The sequence below is a fragment of the Loxodonta africana genome, chromosome 3, assembly GCF_030014295.1.
Source record: "Loxodonta africana isolate mLoxAfr1 chromosome 3, mLoxAfr1.hap2, whole genome shotgun sequence".
In the NCBI taxonomy this organism is placed as follows: domain Eukaryota; kingdom Metazoa; phylum Chordata; class Mammalia; order Proboscidea; family Elephantidae; genus Loxodonta; species Loxodonta africana.
In genome coordinates this window covers 50,782,139-50,807,146 of record NC_087344.1, presented here as the reverse complement: position 1 = coordinate 50,807,146, position 25,008 = coordinate 50,782,139, and the positions used below count along the sequence as shown (strand labels likewise).

Genomic DNA, 25,008 nt, shown 5'->3' with positions numbered 1-25,008 from the left:
ACAACTCAGCCCCCAATTAACTTTCTAGCCACACCCTCTGTTCCCTCTCACAACTCCTCAACTCCACCCACTAATGATCTCTTCTCTGATTATTTACCAGTTTTTTTTTTTTAATCTACCCAGGCACCTTTTTCAAATTAGATATGAGTCCTTGGCTAAATCCCTTCCTCTAATCCTTAATTTTCTTGTGTGTAAATGGTACACCGACTACTTACGTGGGACGGTTGTGGGGATTTAATGAGTTAATGATTATAAAGTGCTAGCACCCTGTCTCGAATATAGCAAGCATATGAGAGCTCTTGTCCATATCCACTCCTATTAAAAGAGCCATCCTTACGCTCCTTGCCTGCCTTCCAGGATTACCCCAGTGTTTACTCCCTGCTCTGTGGTTCTCAACTGGGGCTGTCCCTGACCTACTCCACTTCACAGAATTCACTGGTCTCTTAGCTGTATATTCCTAAGACTCTTACTACAGTTTCTATCTCAAATCCTATCATTCTGCATTATAGCTATTCATTTACCAGCCTTCTTTAAAGTCAATACTAAATCCATCTTTGTAAACACATACCACAGTGCCCAGAAACGTAATAGATATGCCTCAGAAATTCTTGATTTGAACTGTACAAGTGATTGAGGTTATGTCTAGGGCAGCATACCAAACTTAGTGAAATGAAGGTGGTAAATACACTCAATATCTAAAAATAAAAGGAAAATTTCTGCTGTTACTTGGCTGCAAACTGCAAAGTTTGCTTGGTCTGATATTTCATTAAATATTTAAGAAAAATAATGGCTGTTCTAACTAAGGTACTAGGACTTTAAATGACACCTATTAACGAACTGAAAAATCACTATAAAAACAAAAACGCTTCATGGATCTGTTATGTAGAACTTTGTGGAAGATGTTTTTTTAGAAATAAACATTTTCTGGGTTGAAGGCTGAAATATAATTAAAACACACAAAAATATGTTTTAAATGTCTAACAAAGTCCAGCGTCTTTTTCATGTACATATCCTATGGTTAAGAATACCTACGTCAGTGGTTCTCAACTGGGGCAATTCTGCCCCTCAGGGGACAACTGGCAGTGCCCAGATACATTTTTTGTTTCCAAGCTGAGAGCGGAGGAGGCATGCTATTGGCACCTGGTCGGTAAAGCCCAGGGATGTTGGTAAGCATCCTACAGTAGACAGGTCAGCCCCTACGATAAAGAATTATTTGGCCCCAAATGTGGATAACACTGAGGTTGAGAAGCTCTGGCCTACATTATTTCTTTGATGGCTTCCTCTTATTTTAAAAAACCTGTATTTTAAGCTGCAATCCAAACACATCCCGGAATTCCCCCTTATTAAAAATGTATCACTTCATAAAATCTTTGAATACTTCCAAAATTATAGAAAAAAGGCCAGCTTATCAAAATTAGGTTATTCAAGGGTAAACTGGGATCTGAAACAACTTTGCAGTACTCGAATTTAGAAAACAGATAATAAAAAAGGAAACCACAAGTAGCTTTTTTAAAGTATGTGCTTCCCCATATCAGTACCAAGGTCAAAGAGCTTTTAGACAAAAATGTTTCATAATTTTCAAACAAATAATGGATGAAATATACTGTATTTGTTACCCTTATCCTAGTAAGGATATAGGGTTGCTATAAGTTGGAATCAGCTCTATGGGAACGGATTTGGTTTGGTTTTAGGTTTTATCCTAGAGTAAGGAGCCCTGGTGGCACAATGACTAAGCATTCGGCAGCTAACCAAAATGTTGGCAGTTCAAATCCACCAGCTTCTCCTTGGAAACCCTATGGGGCAGTTCTACTCTGTTCTGTAGGGTTGTTATGAGTTAGAATTGACTTCAGAGCCATGCATTTTTTGATATGTACCCTGATAAGGTTTTATATCAGTGAAAATTATTCCATTCATATGAAAATAATTTTTTAGCTCAATAGCTTTTTTCACCCTCGACCTAGGAATTTAAGGTGGCAGTTTAGTATCACAATTAGATTTTCCCTTCACAAAAGTCCCATGCTCCAAATAAATTAATGAAATTTCTGTTTTGCATAAAGAACTTAGTAGAGAATTTGGCTTTGTAATTTAAGATATCACCTTTAAAAAATACAAAATGAGTGGTCCTTCTCTTTGATCCTTAGAAAAAGACAGGCGATTCCAAACCAGTCCACGTAACAGGCTACCCGTTGCTTTTTGTCAATAAGGCTCTGCTGAATCAAGGGATCTCGCAGTCTGCCTTACCCTGGTGGATTCTTTAAATAAGGATAACTACTCTCCTTTCCTCAGAAATTACTTCAGAGAAATGAGTCAGCTTTAACTGATGATCGTGCAGCTATTACAAAAGAAATGGGGAAAGCAGTACAGGACTCAACTGTATAAACCTTTCAGGGCCAAAGTTAAAGTTGTATGGAGTCTTTAAATTCAGGATACTTATCACTGAGAAAAACTGTGTTGATGTATCAAAGTGCAAAAATGCATTTTTTTTATTATGAAACCAATATTTTAACTTCAATTTTGTTTAGGCCCACTAGATTTCTTTTATCATTGGAAACTACAAAGATTTCTAATGGGAGAGATCTGATAAGAAAATGAGAATTAGGAGTGAAACTGACAAAAGAGCAAAGCTCTCTCTTACCAGACAAAACTAGAGGCAGAAACAAAGAGAACCATAATCCACCACCAAGAGTAACTTTTCTTCTTACTGCTATCAACTTTTATTGTTAACCATAAGAAACTGATAATTTATTTCCTAAGAATTTCTGAGTACAGTAGAAAGTCAAGACTCAGAAAAGATCTGCTGGATAATCAAAGCTTATCAAAAAATACTGAAGCCTTATTAAGTTTTGGCATTAAAAACATATTACAGTAATTTCAAAATGCACTGCTCTAATAACAACAGTAAGAACGGAAAGAGGATATGCTCTTGTTATCTTATTACTAAGAATTATGAGGTTTATTTTCTGGTGGGCTTTACTGGGCCCTAAAATTTCCTAGCTAACTTTTAAGATGATGACCTAGCACTGACCCAGTCACAAAGTGCTTCCTACCATTTCTTGTTTGGATTTTTTTTTTCCCTTAGATATGTGCTCAGATTCTGCTACAGACATATACTAAGTACAAATTTATAATGGGTAAAGTGGGAAAAAAAAAAATTTCTCCTAGGTATTCTGTGTCCAAAACCATCTTGGCCCTAGAAAGTACTTTTAGCTTAAATTCCGAAGAGCCTGGGCATGCACAATCATTACATTCTTGAAAATCGCTCAAGACTCAGAAAACCTGCTTCTCAAGTAATTCAAAGTCAAAAGCATCAAACATGCATGGTCCATAAAAGTAATAGGCAGATAGATATGCACGTATGCCTCAGGAACAAGGAAAAGAAACTCTTCTACGTGCCAGCAAAGCCTTTAGAACATCCAAGATATGCCTCACTCAAGTGACAAACTGACAATAAAATTGGAACTGTCAATTACAGAATAGCAGGATTTTCTCATTTCCTTAACCACACAGTATATAAAGACAGGTATCTTTCTTGTATGTACAACTAAAATGTTTCAAAAAGCATAACCAAGAAAACAGAGAGATCAAGTGAAACTGAACTAACTTGGTTCAATTTCATTCCTAATGCTTTTAGAGAACTACTGTAAGTCTTTACCAAACCCATGACTAAATCTGAACTTCGAAGTTTTATGTTTTTCCAATTTAACTTTGGTGTTAATTACATCTCCTTCCCATCCAAAATTAAAAAGAAATTTGCTATTTCCTACTTCTGAGCTCCCTATTAGAGCAGTTCCAAGACCAAGAAATTAGAAGGGTACCTAACACTCCCCACCAGAGAGCCTAAGCCAGCTATTATTTGGTACAGTTGCTAAAAGGTTCCCTTCTTATGGGGACGGCACTGGGTTCTTATAGAGTTCATTTAACTCATCTAAAAGAACTAAGGAATCAGTGTTTACTTATTTGTAAATAACTAGAAAGTACTTAGTAAAATATCCCAGCCTAAAACTGTTCTACTTAAATATAACAACTTTTCTACAGTTTCTTTCAGTGGAAACAGACTACAATCCAAAATGGTTCCAACCACCATGACACAGCATATTCAGGCGGCTCGTCTGCTCCTCCCCACACCATTGAAAATAACAATCAAAGGCTCAAAGGGTCATATAAGTCATGTCTAAAAGCAACATGGATGAGTCTTAATTCCAAAACCAAAATGCCACTATATGCAAACAAACACATTTTAAACCTAGTGTCAAAGTATTAGCCATCACTTAAAAATTACTTCAGAACTAAGGTTCTTTTTTAAATTTAAAAAAAAAAAAAATCATTCTACTTTAGGTGATTTCATTTTCTCATTGGGGATTAAACTAATTTATTCGAGGGGTTAGATATTTTTAACAGTTAAAGACATTCCCTTGGACACCCTAGAAACCAGTATGTATTTTAGTCTAATCGATATCAAATTTGTTGAAGATAGAATCCGGAAGAAGACTAGTTTATATCTGAAGCCAAAAATTCCCAAGAGACTTTTCCATTAATCCATAAATTCAAAGAGAATAAGGGGTCTTGAAATTTTTAAGAGAAGGAAAGGATAAAAAAAAAAACAAAACCAGATTCTGCTCTTCTTTAAACAAAACGGAAAAGCACGACATGGATGCACAAACTCCTGTGTGACGTTACAGTCGGACAGAGCTTGCTTTTAGGAAAGTGCATCCGATAGAAATGTAATAACAAGCCAAAAAAGTAGCTGTAAATTTTCAAGTAGCCACTTTTTTTTTAAAAAAAGGTAAAATTAATTTTAATATTTTATTGAACCCAATGTACTCAAATTATCATTTTAACACATAACAACATAAAAATTGTTAAGAAGCTATTTATTATGTCTTCAAAATATGACGTGTATTTTTAAAACAGTTCTACTGATATCATTTTATAAATTCATCCATTTATAAGTTGCAAGTAATGGTCTTTAGTATATTTATGGAGCTCTACAACCTTTACCATAACCTAATTTTACAACATTTCCTCACCCTAGAAAGAAACTTCATATGTTATTAGCAGCCACCCCTTAATTCCCTTCCGCCTCCAGTCCTAGGCAACCATTTACTTTCTGTCTCTACAGAATTACCTATTCTAAGCATTTCATAAAAAAGGGATCATACAATAGGTTGTCTTTTGTAACTGCCTTCTTTTACTTAGCATGTTTTTGAGGTTCATCTGTGTCGCAGCATGGATCAATACTAGTGCGTACTTCAAGTGCTCAATAGTCACATGTGGCTGATGGCTGCAGCATTAGACAGTGTAGATCTAGAGCCCACAATCCTCAATAACCAAGTATAACCCAAAAACCCACTGTCGTCAAGTCAACTGACTCACAGCAACTCTTAAGAATTGCCCCTGTGGGGTTTCCAAGGCTGCAAATCTTTACAGAAGCAGATTGCCACATCTTTTTCCTACAGAGCAGCTGGTGGGTTCTAACAGCCAACCTTTCAGTTAGGAGCCGAGCAGCACTTTAACCACTGTACCACAAGATCCCCCAAAAAACCAAACCTACTGCCACTGAGTCAATTCTGACTCAGAGTGACCCTACAGGACAGAGCAGAACAGTTTTCAAGGAGAGGCTGCTGGATTCAAGCTTCCGACCTTTTGGTTAACAGCCAAGCTCTCAACCATTGCACCACCAGGGTTCCCTTAAACAAGTATAAGAACCAAACCGGCTGCCGTTGAGTCGATTCCGACTCCTAGCAACCCTATGGGACAGAGTAGAGCTGTCCCACACAGTTTCCAAGGAGTTCCTGGTGGATTCCAACTGCCAAATTCCCAGTTAGCAGCTGTAGCTCTTAACCGCTACGACGCCAGGGTTTCCTAAACAAGTATAAACCAAACGAAACCCAGTGCTATCAAGTCGATTCCAATTCATAGTGACCCTACAGGACAGAGTAGAACTGCTCCATAAAGTTTCCAAGGAGCACCCAGCGGAATGAACTGCCGACCCTTTGGTTAGCAGCTGTAGCTCTTAACCACTAGGACACCAGGGTTTCCTAAACAAGTATAATAAAAATAAAAAATAAACAAGTATATCATCCTTTAAATACAAGAATGTGTTAAGGCCATTACAACGCTGAAACCATTTTTCCGTTAAGCGCAGCTCAGCTGAATAAACAAAGGCCGTTTCAGAGGGCCAACACTTTAGAGGTTTAGCACATCTAAGAACAACTGTTACGTCATAAAAACCGGTAAGGTTCCTAGGTGGCGCAAATGGTCTGCACTCTATTGCTAACCTAACAGCTCGTGGTTCCAACACTCAGTAGTGCAGAAGAATGGCCTGGGAATCTGCTTCCATCAAGATTAAACAGCCACAAAGCCCTATGGCGCAATCTACTCTGTTAACACACAGGGTCGCCGTGAGGCAGAATGGATTCGAGGGCAACCAACAACAACAGAAAAACTAGTAAGAAAACCTAATGCCACAGTGTCATCTTGATAAAAGTCACATATATTTCTCATTATAATTCCAGACAGCTCTGACAAGTGAGCAAAATGAGTTCTAAAAGTGTGAATTTCCATTTTAAGAACAGAGAAGAATACAATCAAAAAAGTAGAACTTAGTTTCAGGATGTTTATTTAGTTCAAACTTTTTAAACTATCTTTGTTGACATTTAAAAAAAAGTCATCCCTTATTTGGTGCAAGGTGAATTACATCAACAATTCACAAAAGTTTAATCTTTTTTTAATTTAATGACATTAAGAAAAAGTCAAATGGTTATTAACTAAGGCAAATTTTAAAAACGTTAAGCACTACTTTAATGAACTACTTATATGTTCTCCCTCCTATTTCTAAGAATGTTTTACTACCCCCATCTTAGCATATACTTCTACCTCTTCTTCTACACCCAAGAAATGTTTTTCGAGTACACCACCTAGAGCCTGAAATTCTTAAGAGAAAACTCTAATTTGCAAAGTAAATTTTAAAATACATTTAATTTACTATTTTGTCTACCTGGAAAGAGGAACTTCATTTACTGTACAAGATGGATTAGGAGGAAACCCTGGTAGCATAGTGGTTAAGAGCTAAAGCTGCTAACCAAAAAGTTCAAATCCACCAGGAGCTCCCTGGAAACCGTATGGGGCAGTTCTACTCTGTCCTATAGGGTCGCTGTGAGTCGGAATCGACTGGACGGCAACAGTTGTTTTTTTTTTTTTTTTTCCGGTTATGGATTAGGAAGATGTTTTATAGGGGCGAGTTTGTTCAATTTCTAACAGCAGTAAACTCTAGTAGCGTATAACCTAATGAATGACTTAATAATTTAGGTAAATAAATTACCAGAAGTTAGGATACTCTTCATTTTTCACACAGGAAGTGACCACAAAACTACTCTCTGTAAATAAAGGCAATCACACAGTTCTCCATACTCCATGGCACAAACCTTTAAATAAATAAAAAAAAAAAATTTTTTTTTTTTTTTTAGGAAAGGGTGCCTATATTGAAATCCTGGCTAATTCTGAACTTCAGGAAATGTTAATGATTAATTTATTTTAAAATGAGAATATCGCATTTTCCTTTATTTCTGTGCATGGACTTCCCTTGTTCAGAGCAAGGTGATACTATACCACGGCTTCTGAGAATGACCATGGGGTACCTCCAAGTGAAAACAACCCAAAAAGGGTAAGAGAAGAACAAGACCACCAAGAATGCACTGAGAAACTGTGACCATAAATAAAAATGACTAACTGAAGTTATCTCATTCCAAAAGTTTAAAACCAGTAAGACGAAAACAAACGTACTCTTTTATCTGTGGTTTTACTCTAATATTCTTAAATTTCTGGGTGTTCTCTGATCAGAAATTAAGTCATGCTTAATCACTGAACTCCCTTATTTCTCAGAGGCAAGGTTAAAAACAGGCTTTTTATCCATAACGTAGCTATGCACTAGAAACCTGCACATAATACTGCCTTTTTAAACAATTTACACAGTTTGCTTTCAAGTCAAACAAATACAACTCAAAGAGGCATTTTTAACTTTAAAATTTACTGTTTGGAACTGAATATGCTGAGTTACTTTTTGTTAATTATTAAAGCAACATTTTCAATATGAAGAAAAATCTATAACCACGTGAAATTAAAACCCACAAGATACCAAGTCACAACTTTACCCCTAAAACCTATTGCCATTCCCTTTACATAACAATCAAACCAAAAGAAACACAGAACAAACTAAGTGGAGAGAATAAAAAGGGAGAGACAGTTCTTTACTTAAAACAAGCTAACTAAAAGCAAAGCTTCTGGGTACTTCGGTAATAAGTGCCTTGTTTCAAGTACAGATCATGTTGTGATATACAGCCAAGCAGGGCAAAAGCCATTTTTTCAAGTGTTAGCTTTTAAAAGGCAGAAGACAAAAAGTTACAGTTAAAAGCAAGGGGTTAATAATGGAATGATGTACTCAAAATAGTAGGGTTCACACCAGCTTTGTTGTTTACCCTTGTTATAACTAAAATACCTCCTTCTTTGGAACAAATCAGGGTTAACTGACAATTCACAGCTAAGCACTGTGAGCACCTCCAGTCTTCCTGGTGCCTTCTTCCCATCCGCGTCCCCACCCCCGCCCCCTCCCCCACCCCCCTGGCTGAGGACTGGGCAGAAACTCTGGCAGAATAAGGAAAGCTCTGGGAGGCGGCAAGCAGCCAATTCGAACTGGATGGTTCCAGTTTGGGCTGGTTCGAGTCACAAACAAGCAGTTCCTAGCTCCCCCCTCACCCCCCATATTCAGACACGGTGCCTGCCCTGGCAGTACACAATGCACTCTCCACTTTTGGTCTCAGAACTAAGTATACCCTGCTCTCATTTCTAGCAGCAGTCATCTTAAATGAAAGCAGGGTTCTCAATACAAAGCAAATATGGGTGTGCCCTAGCACTTGTTTCCAAAACTGACTGCCTATTCCCTACCGCTGACACACACCTATACCTCTCTCAAAAGCCTACACCTCTCTCAAAAGTGATGGAATCTGGTAAAAGCCAATTAACAGTTTTATTGGCTGAGTATGGTTAAATATTCTCTCTCCTTGAAATACTGGTATCTGAGTTCTTAAAAAAGTAACCTAGTACTTAGAGGAAAAGGAGTTTATAGAGAAAAAAGAACAGCAGGCATATTAGTGTGTCTGCAATCCTGGAGAAAACTATTAAACTTAAAATACACTTGACAAAAAAGGAAATCAATCTATTTATAGATTTCCATAACGGGAGCCCACCAGAGCAATTAGAAGCAAGCACTTTTCCATTTTTAGTACAAGAGAGGCTTGGCCAGCTAATATGGCTCCAAAAGACAAAAGGTTGTTTGTAGTGTATTCGCACAATACCAAACAAAGCAAACTACACAGCCGCCTAGAAAGGAATGCATTTCAAAAACGTGGGCTCTTCAGTGACCTCTGCAGTTTGCCTGCCACTGATGGGAATGGAAACACACACACACTTTGGTATAAATGCTGCTAAGCATTTATTCCACGCTGCTAAACTACCCCAAAACTGCGTTAATGGCAATGAAAACCCAGCCCAGTGCCGTCGAGTCTACTCCGCCACATAGCGACCCTATAGGACAGAGAATGGGAATGAGCAAATACTAATTCCTTTGGAAAGTAATAGGTACTTTAAGACAACCACTCAAAAGGGGGCAGGTGTATTTTAAGTCTAATAGTTTTCTCCAGGATTGCAGACACACTAATATGCCTGCTGTTCTTTTTTCTCTATAAACTACTTTTCCTCTAAGTACTAGGTTATTTTTTTGAGAACTCAGATACCAGTGTTTCAAGAAGAGAGACTATTTAACCATACTCAGTCAATAAAACTGGTTTTTATGGGACTCCATCACAAACAACAGTTGCAATTTTCAAGATAGAAATTTCATTTAACAGCTGGAAAGGTTTAGATCAATGGATACATTTTATTCATAGCACTGATTTTCAGCAAGACTATTTTCCCTTTTGTAAATCTCAGATAATTTCAACTATCTGAAAAAGTAAAACCAAGGCTGAAGAATGGCTTGTGAAATCCAGAAATAAATTAGCTGTTTGAAATGCAATATATGGTATCTTATTTAGGTTTAAAGTAAAAGTGTAAATATTTTCATTTCCAATGAAAAAAAGGGACGAAAAGATAAGAAACAAGTCTTCTACAACATCTATTTTCCTTGACTTTAGCATCTTAAAGCCTTTGCTAAACCTTTACTGTTCCTCCTTGAAAAGTGCTCTAAATGCTCCCAAAACACACACTGCAGTTATTATTCCAAAAATCAACATACACCTAATCGCTGATCTTCACATCTTAATTCAGTATAATTTACAATGATCTCTGAGCACAAGTATCATCTTCTCTTTACACAATCAAAGAACAAAAAAATCCCTTTCAATTTAAGTGATCCATCTGTAACAGGCAGGTATATCAGAGTAGCAAAGAGGGGAAAGGTGGCATTATGCAGTAAAACCAAATTCATTAATTTCTATACTTTCATGTCAATCCTATGTAGCTACTAACAGAAAAGCTAAAAAACCAAATCGTGGCTTCTAATCACCAATTTCCCAGGTAAGGTTTAATTTCAGCTACATCATTTTTTCTGAAATGAAAATGCACTGTTTTTAGTGGTAATGACTTCTTCCATTAAAAAAAAAAAAAAAGCAATAAATAAAAAGCTCTTTTGATCCCACAAAGTATATCTCAGAATATGGAATCACAGTGCAACACAAGAAAATTTGGTTATCTCTAGCTTAATCGAGAAACTATTTGCCTATTCATTATTATAGCAAAGATCACTTTTGATGATAAAAATTCGGACAAATGTTTTTTTATTAAAAATTGCACTGCATCATAAATTTGAACCAGTGCTACAGAAATTACTAATCGTTAATTCCTTTAATAGCTTAAGAAACCGACTTTTACATCTTTTACATATTAGAACTGCTGTCCTATCTGGCAGTTTCCAGCACACGACACATATTACAGCAAGCTGTAGAGCCAGCTAATAACGAGCATTCCTTCTCCCACCCAATATCTGATGAAGCATCCCTGTAAAATGAGAAATCGAAGGTACTCTGTCACTGTCACTTTGATACATGTAATGCCACCACTCACAATGGTTCCCCTCATCTTTTCAGCCTCAGCCATATCCTTTCACAAGGCTTCAAGATGACAGCAATGGGGCGGGGGGGGGGGGAGTCTATATGAACTCAGAAGAAAATCATTACTCATAACTAAAATAAATGAACTGCAAAATTTTCCTCATGAAAAGAAAAAAAAGATATTTGAATAAATTCCCCCTTTAGGGAAATGTGTTCTATAACTTCTAGATTGTTCACAAAATGATATGCAGCTTGGACTTTACAGGAAAAAAAAAAAAAGTTTCTTATTAAACTAGGGACTTTTATGCTAACACGTATTTAGACCCCAAGCCATGGTATTTTCAATCACCTCATATGCATGCGAAACCTGGACAATGAATAAGGAAGACCAAAGAAGAACTGATGCATTTGAATTGGGGTGCTGACAAAGAATACCATGGACTGCCAGAAGAAAGGACAAGTCTGTCTTGGGAGAAGCACAGCCAGAATGCTCCTTGGAAGCAAGGATGGTTCGTCTCACAGACTTTGGACATGTTGTCAGGAGGAACCAGTCCCTGGAAAAGGATATCATGCTTGGTAAAGCAGAGGGTCAGTGCAAGAGAGAAAGGCCCTCAGTGAGATGGCAGATGCAGTGGCCGCATCGATGGACTCAGGCACAGCAATGATCGTGAGGACAGTGCAGGACTGGGCAGCGCTTCCTTCTGTTGCACACAGGGTTACTATGAGTTTGAACCGACTCGAGGGTGCCTATCAACACGTCTGATTCAAAAATCCAGAATTCCTTCGATATGCTAGTTACTATTTCACCATGATTCAGATTAAAAAAATCTTAAATTGTCTAACACGTGGTGGGGGGTGAGTAGGGTTGTAGACAACTTTTGATATAATTTACTCAAAACATGCTATTTTTAAAAATGTCTACAAATATCACCAGCAATAAGAAATATTTTTTATTTAATAAAAAAGTAAAAAAAAAAGTAAATTATTTTAATGGAAAGTTAATCATAGAAAAGAGGAATATTATGCATGCCACATTTTAACATAGCCTAAGATGAAAAAGTCTGATTGCTCAAAGTTTTATGTTTCTTGTTACTTTAAGCAAATATTATTAAGGCTATTTCAAATATCAGTTTTCCTGCCCAGGAATTGTGTATATGTATGTGTCTCTCTATTTCTACCTCTTTTCCCCTTTCTGCCCCCAAGCTTTTCTCTTATACCATCCAACTTAAGAAAATTTAAAGAAATCCTAATAGTGTGGCAACTAAAAAAAAAAAACAAAAAACCAAACCTACTGCCATAAGTCGATTCTGACTCATAGCAACCCTATAGGACAGAGTAGAACAGCCCCACAGGGTTTCCAAGACTGTAAATATCTTTATGGAAGCAGACTGTCACATCTTTCTCCTACAGAGCATCTGGTGGGTTCGAACTGCTGACCTTTCGGTTAGCAGCCAAGTGCTTCAACCACTGCGTGACCAGAGCTTCTACTGTGGTAACTCTAAAACAAGAATTTGAGGAAATGTAATCAAATATATTTTTTAAAAATCAACTTATTCCGACTACAAGGACCACTGAGGTCATGGTCCCCAGACCTTCTGTTAGCCCAAGACAGGAACCATTCCCAAAGCCAACACTTCAGACAGGGATTGGACTGGACTATGGGATAGAAAATGATACTGGTGAAGAAAGAGCTTCTTGGATCAAGTAGACACATGAGACTATGTTGGCATCTCCTGTCTGGAGGGGAGATGAGAGAGCAGACGGGGTCAGAAGCCGGCCAAACGGACATGAAAAGAGAGAGTGGAGGGAAGAAGTGTGCTGTCTTATTAGGGGGAGAGCAATTAGGGGGGTATATAGCAAGGTGTATATAAATTTTTATACAAGAGACTCACTTGATCTGTAAACTTTCACTTAAAGCACAATAAAAATTGAAAAAAATCAACTCATTCCCTGGAAGATATGGCTCCCAGACTTTCTGTTAGCCCAAACTAAAACCATTCCTGAAGCCAACTCTTCATACAAAGGTTAGACTGGACTATTAAGACATGAAATGATACTGGTAAAGAGTGTGCTTCCTAGCTCAAGTAGGTACATGAGACTAAATGGGCAGCTCCTGTCCAGAGGTGAGATGAGAAGGCAAAAGGGACAGGAGCTGGTTGAATGGACACAGGAAATCCAAGGTGGAAAGGAGGAGTGTGCTGTTGCATCATAGGGAGAGCAACTAGGGTCACATAACAATGTGTGTACAAATTTTTGTACGAGAAACTAACCTGAGCTGTAACGATTTTTTTTTTTTTAATCAACCCATTCCAATTTTTAAAATCTATTTAAGAAAGCTTGCTTTAAGATTCTGATTTCTTCAAACAGGTGTCTAAGCATGATTTAGGCCACGTGGCTCACTGAAAGCCACAGACAAGATATCACCCACTACAGTTACTTTCATGTACTTATCTTTGCTTATTACTGTATTTGTTTTAAGAAGTTGCATCTGAATGTTTATTTCTACTATTAGCAACATAAAAAATGTTTCTTTTTATGATTTAACGGTCTGTAGTTGCTTGACATACTCTCCCTTCAGATAAACCAAGAGAGTTCAAAGGAGCAAAAAGGAAATGGCTGACCGGAAGCCAAAAAAAATTTTTAAGAGTCCAGAAGATGGGGCTATCCTTGGTAAAGATGAAAAGAGACACCTAGCCACAGACATCTAGATTAACTTAATTACATGGTAACTCTTAATTAGAAATAATAGATTATCTGTTTTAGATTAATGTTTAATCCAAATCAATTACATTCTTCAGGCTCCACACAACCAGCCACTGCTCTATGTTATTCTATAAATTTGGTACACAAAAAGGCAGTATTTATTAAATGAATGGTTGGTTCAATGTAAATTCAAAAGTTAGCTTTAGTTTAAATACAGACTTAGGAAATAACTTGTGGGAGGGGAGGGAAGTAAAACAAGACAAAGTTCTGGATTATCCAAATCTAAACTTCCATTGCCCTTTCATCTGTTCTTCCCCCATTCATTCAGTAAACCTTTATAAGGTATACAATCAAGGCCAACTCAGCTACAAAGGTGCCCCAAACCAAAACCTACTGCTGTTGAGTTGCTTCCGACTCATAGCAACTCTACAGGACAGAGCAGAACTGCCCCATAAGGTTTCCAAGGCTGTATATCTGTACAGAAGTAGGCTGTTGCATCTTTCTCCCACAGAGCGGCTGGTGGGTTCGAACTGCTGACCTATCAGTTAGCAGCCAAGCGCTTAACTACTGTGCCACCAGGGCTCTTACAAAGGTGCCAGGGACTCCTTTTTGGTAGTCTGGTGAAGCCTATGGACCACTTTTAAGAATAATGCTTTTAAACTCATCAAGTAAAACAAACAAATGAAAAGGAAACCAATTATACTGAAACACATTTAAAATATTTTTCAATTCTTGTGATATACTATCACATGTCTTTATTAACATTAAAGAACAAGATTTTGCATTGGATCTAATAACTATCACATTTTCAAAGTAATGATAAACATAAACCCAATTTTGAGATATCTACAACTCTAATAATATTAAAATATTGTGGATTTAGTCACACACACTGTTAATAGTACAATGGTTTGTTACCTACTTTTGCAATGCAAGGCAATGCTTAATTTCAGTTACTTTTCACCCCATCCAAGTTCAGGGACCCCTGAGCCAACCCAATCATCTTTGGCTGTGATCAGAGTGAACACCTGGGAAAGAAAGCATAGTCAAAACTATTTGGAACACCAACTCATGATAAAAACTCTCAGCAGAATAGGAATAAAAGAAAAATTCCTTAACATAATAAAGGGCATTTATACAAAGCCAAAGGCAATACCATCCTAAACAGAGTCTGAAAGCATTCCCCTTGAGAATGGGAACCAGAAAAGGATGCCCTTTATCACCACTTTTATTCAACATTGTGCTGGAGGTCCTAGCCACAGCAATTAGGCAAGAAAAAGAAATAAAGCGTATCCAAATTGGTAAGGAAGAAGTAACAGTAGCCCTATTTGCAGATGATATGATCTTATACACAGAAAATCCCAAAGAATCCACAAGAAAACTACTGGAACTAATAGATTTCAGGAAAGTATCAGGATACAGGATAAGCATACAAAAAACAGTTGGATTCCTCTATACCAACAACTGAGAACTTCAAAGGTGAAATCACCAAATCAATACCATTTACAAGAAGACAAAATACTTACAAATAAATCTAACCAGAGACATAAAAGACCTATACAAAGCAAACTACGAGACACTACTGCAAGAAACCAAAAGAGACCTACATAAGTGGAAAAACATACCATAGGAAGGCTCAACATTGTAAAATGTCTATTTTACCCAAAGCAATCTACAATGCAATCCTGATCCAAATTCCAATGACATTTTTTAACGAGATAGAGAAGCAAATCATCAACTTCATATGGAAATGGAAGAGGCCCCAAATAAATAAAGCATTACTGAAGAACAACAACAAAGTGAGAGGCCTCACATTATCTGTTTTTAGAACCTATTATACTGCCATGGTAGTCAAAACAGCCTGGTACTGGTACAACAACAGATACATAGACCTATGGAACAGAACTAAGAATCCAGACGTAAATTCATCCACCTGCTGATATCTGACAAAGGCCCAAAGTCCGTTCAATGGGGAAAAGACAGTCTCTTTAACAAATGGTGCTGGCATATCTAGATATTGATCTGCAAAAAAATGAAGCAAGACCTGTACCTCATAATAAAATCTAACTCAAAATGGGTCAAAGACCTAAATACAAAATCTTAAATGATAAAGATCATGGAAGAAAAAATAGGGACAACACTAGGAGCCCTAATAGATGGAATAAACAGAATACAAAACGTAATTAACAAAGCATGAACGCCAGAAGAGAAACTAGGTAACTGGGAGTTCCTAAAAACCAAACACTTATGCTCATCAAAACACTTCACCAAAAGAGTAAAAAGACAACCTACAGACTGGGAAAAAAAATTTGGCTACGGCATACCTGATCAGGGTCTAATCTCTAAAATCTGGAAGATACTGCAAAACTTCAACAACAAAAGACAAATAACCCAATTAAAAAACGGGCTAAGAATATGAACAGGCACTTCACCAAAGAAGACATTCGGGCAGCTAACAGATACATGACGAAATGCTCTCGATCATTAGCCATTACAGAAATGCAAATCAAAACTACAATGAGATACCATCTCACCCCAAGAAGACTAGCATTAATCCAAAAAATTATAATTATAATAATAATAATAAACGATGGAAAGGTTGTGGAAAGACTGGAACACTTACTTACACGCTGCTAGCAGGAATGTAAAATGGTACAACCACTTTGGAAATCGATTTGGCGCTTCCTTAAAAAGTTAGAAATAGAACTACCATACCGTCCAGTAATTCCACTCCTTAGGATATATCCTAGAGGAATAACAGCCCTCGCACGAATAGATATATGCACACACCCATGTTCACTGCAGCACTGTTCACAACAACAAAAAGATGGAAACAACCTAATTGCCCATCAACAGATGAGTGAATAAACAGATTATGATACATTCACACAATGGAATACTACGCAACGATAAAGAACAAAGATGAATCGGTGAAACATCTCATAACATGGATCAATCTGGAAGACACGATGCTGGGTCAAATTAGTTGCAAAAGGAAAAATATTGTATGAGACCACTATTATAAGAACTCAAGACAAGGTTTAAACACAGAAGAAAACATTCTTTGACTGTTACGAAGGTGGGGAGGGGAGGAGAGGGGAAATCACTAACTAGATAGTAGAGAAGAAATATCTTAGGTGAAGGGAAGGACAACACACAATACAGGGGATGTCAGCACCACTGGACTAAACCAAAGCTAAGAAGTTACCTGAACACAACCAAGCCCTTCGAGGGGCAGAGCAGCAGGGGTGGGGGTCTGGGGACCATGGTTTCAGGGAACATCTAGGTCAACTGGCATAACCAGGTTTATTAAGAAAATGTTCTGCACCCCACTTAGTGGCATCTGGGATCTTAAAAGCTTGCGAGCAGCTAAGATGCATCAACTGGTCCCAACCCACCTGGAACAGAGGAGAATGAAGAACACCAGAGACACAAGAAAAATATTAGCCCAAGAGACAAAAGGGGCCACATAAACCAGAGACCCTATCAGCCTGGGACCAGAAGAACTAGATGGTTTCTGGCTACCACCAATGACTGCCCTGACAGGGAACACATCAGAGAGCCTCTGACGGAGCAGGAGAAAAGTGGGGTACATAAATTCACGTAAAAAGACCAAACTTACAAGGCTGATTGAAACTAGAGGAATCCCAGAAGACATGGCCACTAGAGTCTGTTAACCCAAAACTAAAACCATTCCCAAAGCCAGCTCTTCAGACAAAGATTAGATTGGACTATACGACATAAAGGAAACCCTGGTGGCGTAGTGTTTAAGTGCTACGGCTGCTAACCAAGAGGTCAGCAGTTCGAATCCACCAGGTGCTCCTTGGAAACTCTATGGGGCAGTTCTACTCTGTCCTATAGGGTCGCTATGAGTCGGAATCGACTCGACGGCAGTGGATTTGGTTCAGGTTATACGACATAAAATGATTCTCATGAAGAGTGCGGCTCCTGTCCGCAGGTGAGATAAGAGGGCAGGAAGGGATAGGAGGTGGTTGAATGGACACAGGAAATCCGAGGTAGAGAGGAGGAGTGTGCTGTCACATTAAAGGGATAACAGCTAGGGCCCCATAACAATGTGTGTACAAATTTTTGTACAAGAAATTAACTTGAGCTGTAAACTTTCACCTAAAGCACAAAAATTAAAAAAAAAAAAAAAACTGAAGATATTAGGAAAGCTTATGAACTAACTTAACTTCAACAAATACTTCAATTTTCTTTAACCTATATACATAAAAAAAAAAAACCTCAGTGACAGAGAATTAGGGAAATTAAGTATGCTCAACTTCAATCAAGTGCTTTTAAAACAAACACTTCTGTGGAAAACTTACATATTTAAAATGTTCTGTTGAAAGGATAAGTGATTCATTAAATGGTCAGGACACAGAAAGAGACATACAGCAGCACAGGGCTGTATACTGCAAGGTTTATGCCATGAAGCCCTAATTGTCACCGGTTAAATACTGTGAAGAGCTTTGTAGAAACAGTGGGTGTGTCATCTATAAGGGCTTCGCAACTAAAGACTACCATTAATCCAATATTCACTCATCTGAAATGCGCTGCTAGGAATCTCTTCACCAAAACTGTAACAATCAAGGGAGAAGAAGGATGACTAATTTCCCAGTCAGTCATCCAGCCAGAAGGGAAACTTGTTTCTACGAGTATATCCAAGCTATATTTTGCCCACTACAAAAGCGTTACTTTTAATCTTTAAAAGACTTTTAGGAATATAACAGTTTCCCAATTGTGAAGTTTTAAGGAGTACAAAAAGAAATAATTATTTCTTCCAAAATGAAACTGAACATTTACCTGAGTTTACATACCATATCAAAATATTATACTTTGAAGGCGATATAAAGGAAAAGAAGACACTGATAAAAGGGAGTCTAAATCAAGGGATAATGGATATGCTCTGAGTATCAGAAGACTTTATTGCTGTGAGCTTGTTTCAATCACAATTTAAGGGCCAAATCTTTCGGTTATTTACATCAATATTGTTTATCCTTTGTGTTAACGAAGAATTGTACCTAAAGATTTCAAATATCTATTGAACACATACTCTGAGAAACGCAATATACGAGGCCCTGTGTGTGCATAAAACAGACCTGGTCCCGAACTTACAGGATATCCTCAAAAGGCCCATCATTCAATCGCATCACCAAAAAGCTCATTCTATTTTTCATAAATCAGCATAATCTGATTCTTAATGAAACATCTCTCTCACCTGTTTCAAGTTAGACACTCTCACAGTCCTAGTTATCCTTGTCCAAACTGCTAAAACAGCCTTCCTAACCCGAATCCCGGGCTCCAGTCTTTCCTATTCTAATCCCTCAGTTGCTTCTGTAAAGCAATGATCTCAACAAGCTGTGTTCCTTCTCATAACCTTTCATCGGCTCATCTGTGCATACAGAAAAAAAGCCCAAAATTATTAACTTGGTTAAATCATTCTAAATCATTTGCTGTTCCCGGAACATTCTTCCACCCATTTATATCTCTTCAGGTTGCTGCTTCTGCCCATGATGTTCCCTATCACACCTAAAACTCATCTCTGTATCCTTCATGGCCCAACCAAACGCTATCTCCCACATCTCAGTAGTCAATATAATTCCCTCTGTGTTCTACCACTGTTCCTCTGGTATACAGATATAAAAACTGCACTACATAAGTTGTCACTTCAGTGAAACCACAAGGAATCAACAGCTAAAGAACAAGGTTCAAGTAACCTACCCTAAAAGTCATCTGTAAATGTTAAGTCTTGAAAAATACAATATGAAAGGAAGCCTATAACCTAGGTAAAAGTACTATTACCTTTCCAAACAAAAAAATAACATTTTAACAGAAGGAAGACATAAGAAAGGAGGAAAGAGAACCAAGAATCTGTCACCCCAAGGGAAGAAGTTGTCTCAAACCAGGAGATTTCAGTATTCTTACCCCCTCTGTCAGACATGTTCCTACAGTGCAAACAAGAGGTGGTAAACTCACAAAAATCCAAAGAACCAAAACCACTGCCACTGAGTCAACTGCACCTCAGTGACGCTACAGGACACAGAGGAAATTCCCAACAGGGTTTCCAAGGTCGTAAATCTTCACGGAAGTAGACTGTCACATCCTTTTCCCAAGGAGAGGCTGGTGGGTTCGAACCAAACTTTCAGTTAGCAGCTGAGCACTTTAGCCACTGCAACACCTGGTAAACTCACAAGGTGCCCCAAATCTGGGCTTTTAAGTGAAATTCTAAGTTTTTAAACACTGGCAATAATTTAAATTTAAAACACTACGCAAGGCATGGAAGCGGCAGTCAAAAAATCAAACAACGTATTGCACTGGGTGAATCTGCTACAAAAGACCTCTCTTTTAAGTGTTGAAAAGCAAAGATGTCACTTTGAGGACTAAGGTACACCTGACCAAGCCATGGGATCTTCGACTGCTTCAGATGCATTCGAAAACTGGACAATGAATAAGGAAGACCAAAGGAGAACTGATGCCTTTGAATACAGTTCCGGCAAAGAATAATGAATATACCACAGACTGCCAAAAGAGCGAACAAATCTGTCTTGGAAGAAGTACAAAGTGCTCCTTGGAAGTGAGGATGGTGAGACTTCATTTCATATACCTTGGACATGTTATCAGGAGGGACCAGTCCCTGGAAAAGGACATCATGCTTGGTAAATTACAGAGGGTCAGTGAAATAGAGGAAGACCCTCAATGAGACGGATCGATGCAGTGGCTTTAACAATGGGCTCAAATATAGCAATGATTGTGAGCATGGTATAGGACGGGGCAGTGTTTCGTTCTTTTGGGCATAGATAGGGTCACTACAAGTCCGACGGCACCTAACAACAACAACAATGCAAGGCAAACTAAACTTGTCTGCTGGTCAGATTTGGCCTTCCAAGCCTCCGGGTTGTATCCTTTGGTGTAAATAGATAGTTACCGTAACTTGATATAGTAGTCATTATAAGTCCTCCTGAGGACCGACCCTTGAATTGTAATTTAGTCCCTCATGTATATTTTCTAAGTGCAACCTGCCCATCTGGCAGTTATCTTTCTGATCATAAATAAATACTCAGAAGCAAACAGCTCCTTTTTTTTTTTTCAACGAGATGGACAGGGTTTAGTTCCATCAAATTCATCAGAACACCTTGGGATTCAAACTGTTAAGCCTACAATGAAGCTGAAGGCCAGATCCCAAATTACAATAAACTTCCACCAAAGTACAATGCCACTCTAAAGCTCTGTATTATCGATCGTTTCTCCTCTGACTTCAACACCTCCACAATAGACGGGCTTTTCAATAAGTTTTGATCCAATCAAATGCAGTCCCTTTAAGGAGGTAGAGTTGGGGAAAATGGCTGAACACTTGAGTATCTTAGACAGTTCTATGCAGGATAAAGTATGACGCAACAAAAGTTTATAACCAGCTTATAGAGTTCAAAGGAATCTCATCAACCATTTATTCGGCCCAGTATACCAAAGGAAATCAAGAGCAGTTCCTAGTTTTCATCCATGTCACAGAGCTTTTAAAGCTGCAGCCAGAACCTAACTCTCCTTACTTCCTCAATTAAATGCTTGTTTCATTATAATATACATCTTCCAGAATGTTTCAACTATATCCAGATAAATATATACAATGTTTGTATTTACTCTGTTAATTTAGAAAATTTAGGAGGCCTTTCAATTATATAATGATTTGCTTTTCTTTAAATTGATTCTAAGCAGGCAATACAATAACTAGTCCCAGCATCTTCATCAGGTCAAAATATTTGTATCCTATAATTTTTTTTTCTAAATTTTATCAAATATATACCATCTAAATTTAAAACTATGATATCTGGGATTAACAGGTCAAATAATAATAATTGGAAATGGGAAAAAATTAAAATAACCAATTTCTTTGCCCAAAGACTATGAACATGTGAAGTAGTAATAATAATAGCTAACAATTATCAAGGACAATATTTATTTACCATGTACTGAGTATCAAGCAAAGGAGCCCTGGTGGTGCGGTGGTTAAGTGCTTGGCTGCTAACAGAAAGGATGGCGGTTCTAACCTACCAGCTGCTCTGAGGGAGAAAGATGTGGCAGTTCACTTCCATAAACATTACAGCTTAGAAACCCTATAGGGCAGGTCTACTCTGTCCTCTAGGGTCACTATGAATTAGAATCAACTCAACAATAATGGGTTAGGTTTGGGACAAAGCGAATCACTTTCATGCATTTTTCATTTTAACCTTTAAAATAACTTAACTGAGTAAGGTTCCTATTAAAAAAGATGAGAAAGCTGAAGCCTAGAGAGTTTAAGTAACTTGTCCAAGATGATAATAATAGTACGTTGTATCTTCTACTTAGATCTGTGATTGCAAAACCCATATATCTAACTTTTAAACTAAGTTTCCTATTAACGTTACCTTCAATTTATTATTTTCATCTTTGGAATAAAACTCGTTTTTAAGAATTCTCAACTAATGGAATAAGTTTACTCAGCCTTAGTGAATACTGAAGTAACAACTTGCAAGGAAACGAAGATTTTCTACTTGAATTTGAAAACTGGATACCACCTTGATATTAAAACATGTTCTTAAGGTGATTTAGTTATTTATAATAAATGAACCAACAATATATTTCACCAATACATTCTTTTAACTTTAAGAAATCTTCAACAAAAATAAAAAATAAGTTGATATTATACAGTTAAGAAACTAAAAACTCATTATCAATGTCACTGGAAGTTACCATTTCATACAAATAAAGTTACCGTTTCTCTTTCTTTTTAGCAATTTAATTTAATATTGAGCATCTGGACGATGAAAAAAGCATTTGCAAATCATTACTTAGCTTCAGGCACTTGACAGAATTGTTAATTCAATGACTATGTGCTAATAATCAAAGTTTCTTTTCTTGTTACATATATGACCCAGGTTTACTTTCTTTAAAAAAAAAAAATTACTATGCTAAAAGCCATTACTTTCACCAATCATTCATCTTTCAGAATTGCATTCGATCGAACCGCTTGTCTGTTATAATAAAAGGCTGTTAACCTACCTGTCACTGCTGGTACTACTGCTGCTGCTGATTGAATCACTACTGGAGGATCTACTCCTAGAGCCGCTGCCGCTAGGGGACCTTGTGGGTCTAGATGCTTGGCTAGCCAGTCTCTGAGGAGACTGATTTCTAGACTGGGATGAATGTGGCGACCGACTCCTGCTGTGCTGGTAATTCCGGTCTGGCCTTCTGCCTCGTACCTCCCGGGTAATATCATCCCTGTAGATGTCCCTGTGTACCACACTGGGCAGTGTAAACTGCTCCCGAGCCCTAGGTTCATAGCGGGGGTCATGAGCATCAAAGCGGTTTGGACTTCGACTCCGGGAAGTGTAATAGAGCCCATGTTGTAAAGTCCGCTCTCGAGGATCTCTATAGTAATCCTGATCGTAATGTCTCGTCCGATCAAATCCTCCCGTCCCCCGTTCATGGTGTCCATAGGCACTATGTTCATAAGCACGCTCCCTGTTATCTGAAGCCCTGCATTTAGGAGGGGGGGAAAATATTTAATAAATCAGAAAGAGCAAGCAAAACTAAAAGCAACTCATGCAAACATTCACTTCGGCATTGTCTTTGTCTTTGCCACTGGTCGTTTTCTAAACAGCATTAACCTATTTAGTAAGCAAACACTAACGAGCTTAACATTGTATTTGTCTTCAAAAATTACTTTCACAGCTGAGCGATCACTGTTTTAATACTGGGCTTTCATGACTAGTGTTCTGCATTTTGACTAGTGTTCTGCTTTTTGGGATTTTCTGAATTATATACTGAAATATACATATGCCATCTCCTTTTCCTTTTAAGTTTAATCAAGTAAGAGATTGTCCTTTCAATATGAAAGTTATCTACACTTTCATCTGATTAAAATATATAACACTTTTACTTACTTTGCAAATTTATTTTAGGCAAAATTTCCACGATACATTTTACACAGACATGAAAGCCCTACTGTAATACATGTCCCAGCAGTAGGAAGGTACTTTCAAAGAAGCCCAGAAAAAAACCTTTAAGTGTAACTTTTTCTCATTAATTTTTGACTTCTTGAGTAGTGAAAAAAATACTAGCCTATGTAAATTGCTGTGCCTAAACAAGTGCACTTAATACTAAAAATGAAATCTCAAAAAACTACTGAAGGTATCAAAATACTGGGTCATCACATGGTATTCTATGTAAATTTAACTAATTAAAGAATAAAAGTTATTTTATCTCCTTGTACTATTAAATTCCCCCTAACTTTTAAAATAAAATGTCCGTTCTAGTATTCAATTTGTTAACGGTTATAGGAAATAAGTTCTCTTAGCTTTTACCTATACTCAAGTTGCCTATGATGAAATTAGGCAATGTTGGAAACCAAGACATTCTACGGCTGCTGTTAGCAATGACTTAATTTAAAAAATATTTAAGTCTGATGTATTTGTCAAGCTAAGAGTACAAAAACTGTTGCAGGTACAATTACACATATGCAATTATGTGCTAATATTAAAAACTAATTTTAATTCTATAAATTAGAATCTCTCCACTGAAGAATATTTGGCAAAAATCCTACAACTAAAATATATCCTGTTGTGTACCATGTCATCATGAGTCAGAATAGACTCCATGGCACCTAACAGCAACAATATATGCCTAAATTCCAAATCTCTCTACTAATCTTCATTTTTACCCACCATTTTACTTAGTAGCAACCAAACTTCTGTAAGCTGTTTTAGCTTTTTGCTGCTACTATGAGAAGCAACTGGTGTGGCAAAATATTCAAATATCTTTCCTACTTACACTGCATTAAATGACTTTCGCCTTTCTTATTAGCTACAATTCTTGAATTGGGATAGAGATGTCAATGTCTTAACAAACAAGAGAGTTTCCTTTAAGATAAAATTTCATAATTTAGTACCTTATCAAATGTTAATCAGTGAAAGCTTTTTGTTTTTCAATTATATAACAGGAGCAATAGGCAACAGTTCTAAAATGACTGCTATAGCTGATATTTTACAAATATGCAAAGTTCTTATCCATTAGGAAGATACAGAAGGCAGGCACAAGAGCTAGCAGAGTTGAAATCTAATTGCTATTCTTTGAATCATCTATTAGTACTAAATACTTCTAGAGTTAGTGGGAAAAAGAGAGAGAGTTTGACTTGGGTTAGGAGAGGGGCTAATATACACAGGTCAGG

The 25,008-nt window shown here is 37.4% G+C and overlaps 1 protein-coding gene across 6 annotated transcripts in view; it reads right to left on the bottom strand.

Moving 5' to 3' along the window:
• SPEN (spen family transcriptional repressor) overlaps positions 1-25,008 on the bottom strand; it is a 96,715-nt gene that overhangs the window by 32,781 nt on the left and 38,926 nt on the right. For 4 of the 6 annotated variants that reach the window (XM_064281336.1, XM_064281338.1, XM_064281337.1 and 1 more), the window contains one exon: positions 22,842-23,318. The exons of the other annotated variants lie outside the window; for them this stretch is intronic. In XM_064281336.1, coding sequence (XP_064137406.1) covers positions 22,842-23,318 — 477 coding nt within the window. The remainder of the gene's footprint in view (positions 1-22,841; positions 23,319-25,008) is intronic. 6 annotated transcript variants of the gene reach the window in all.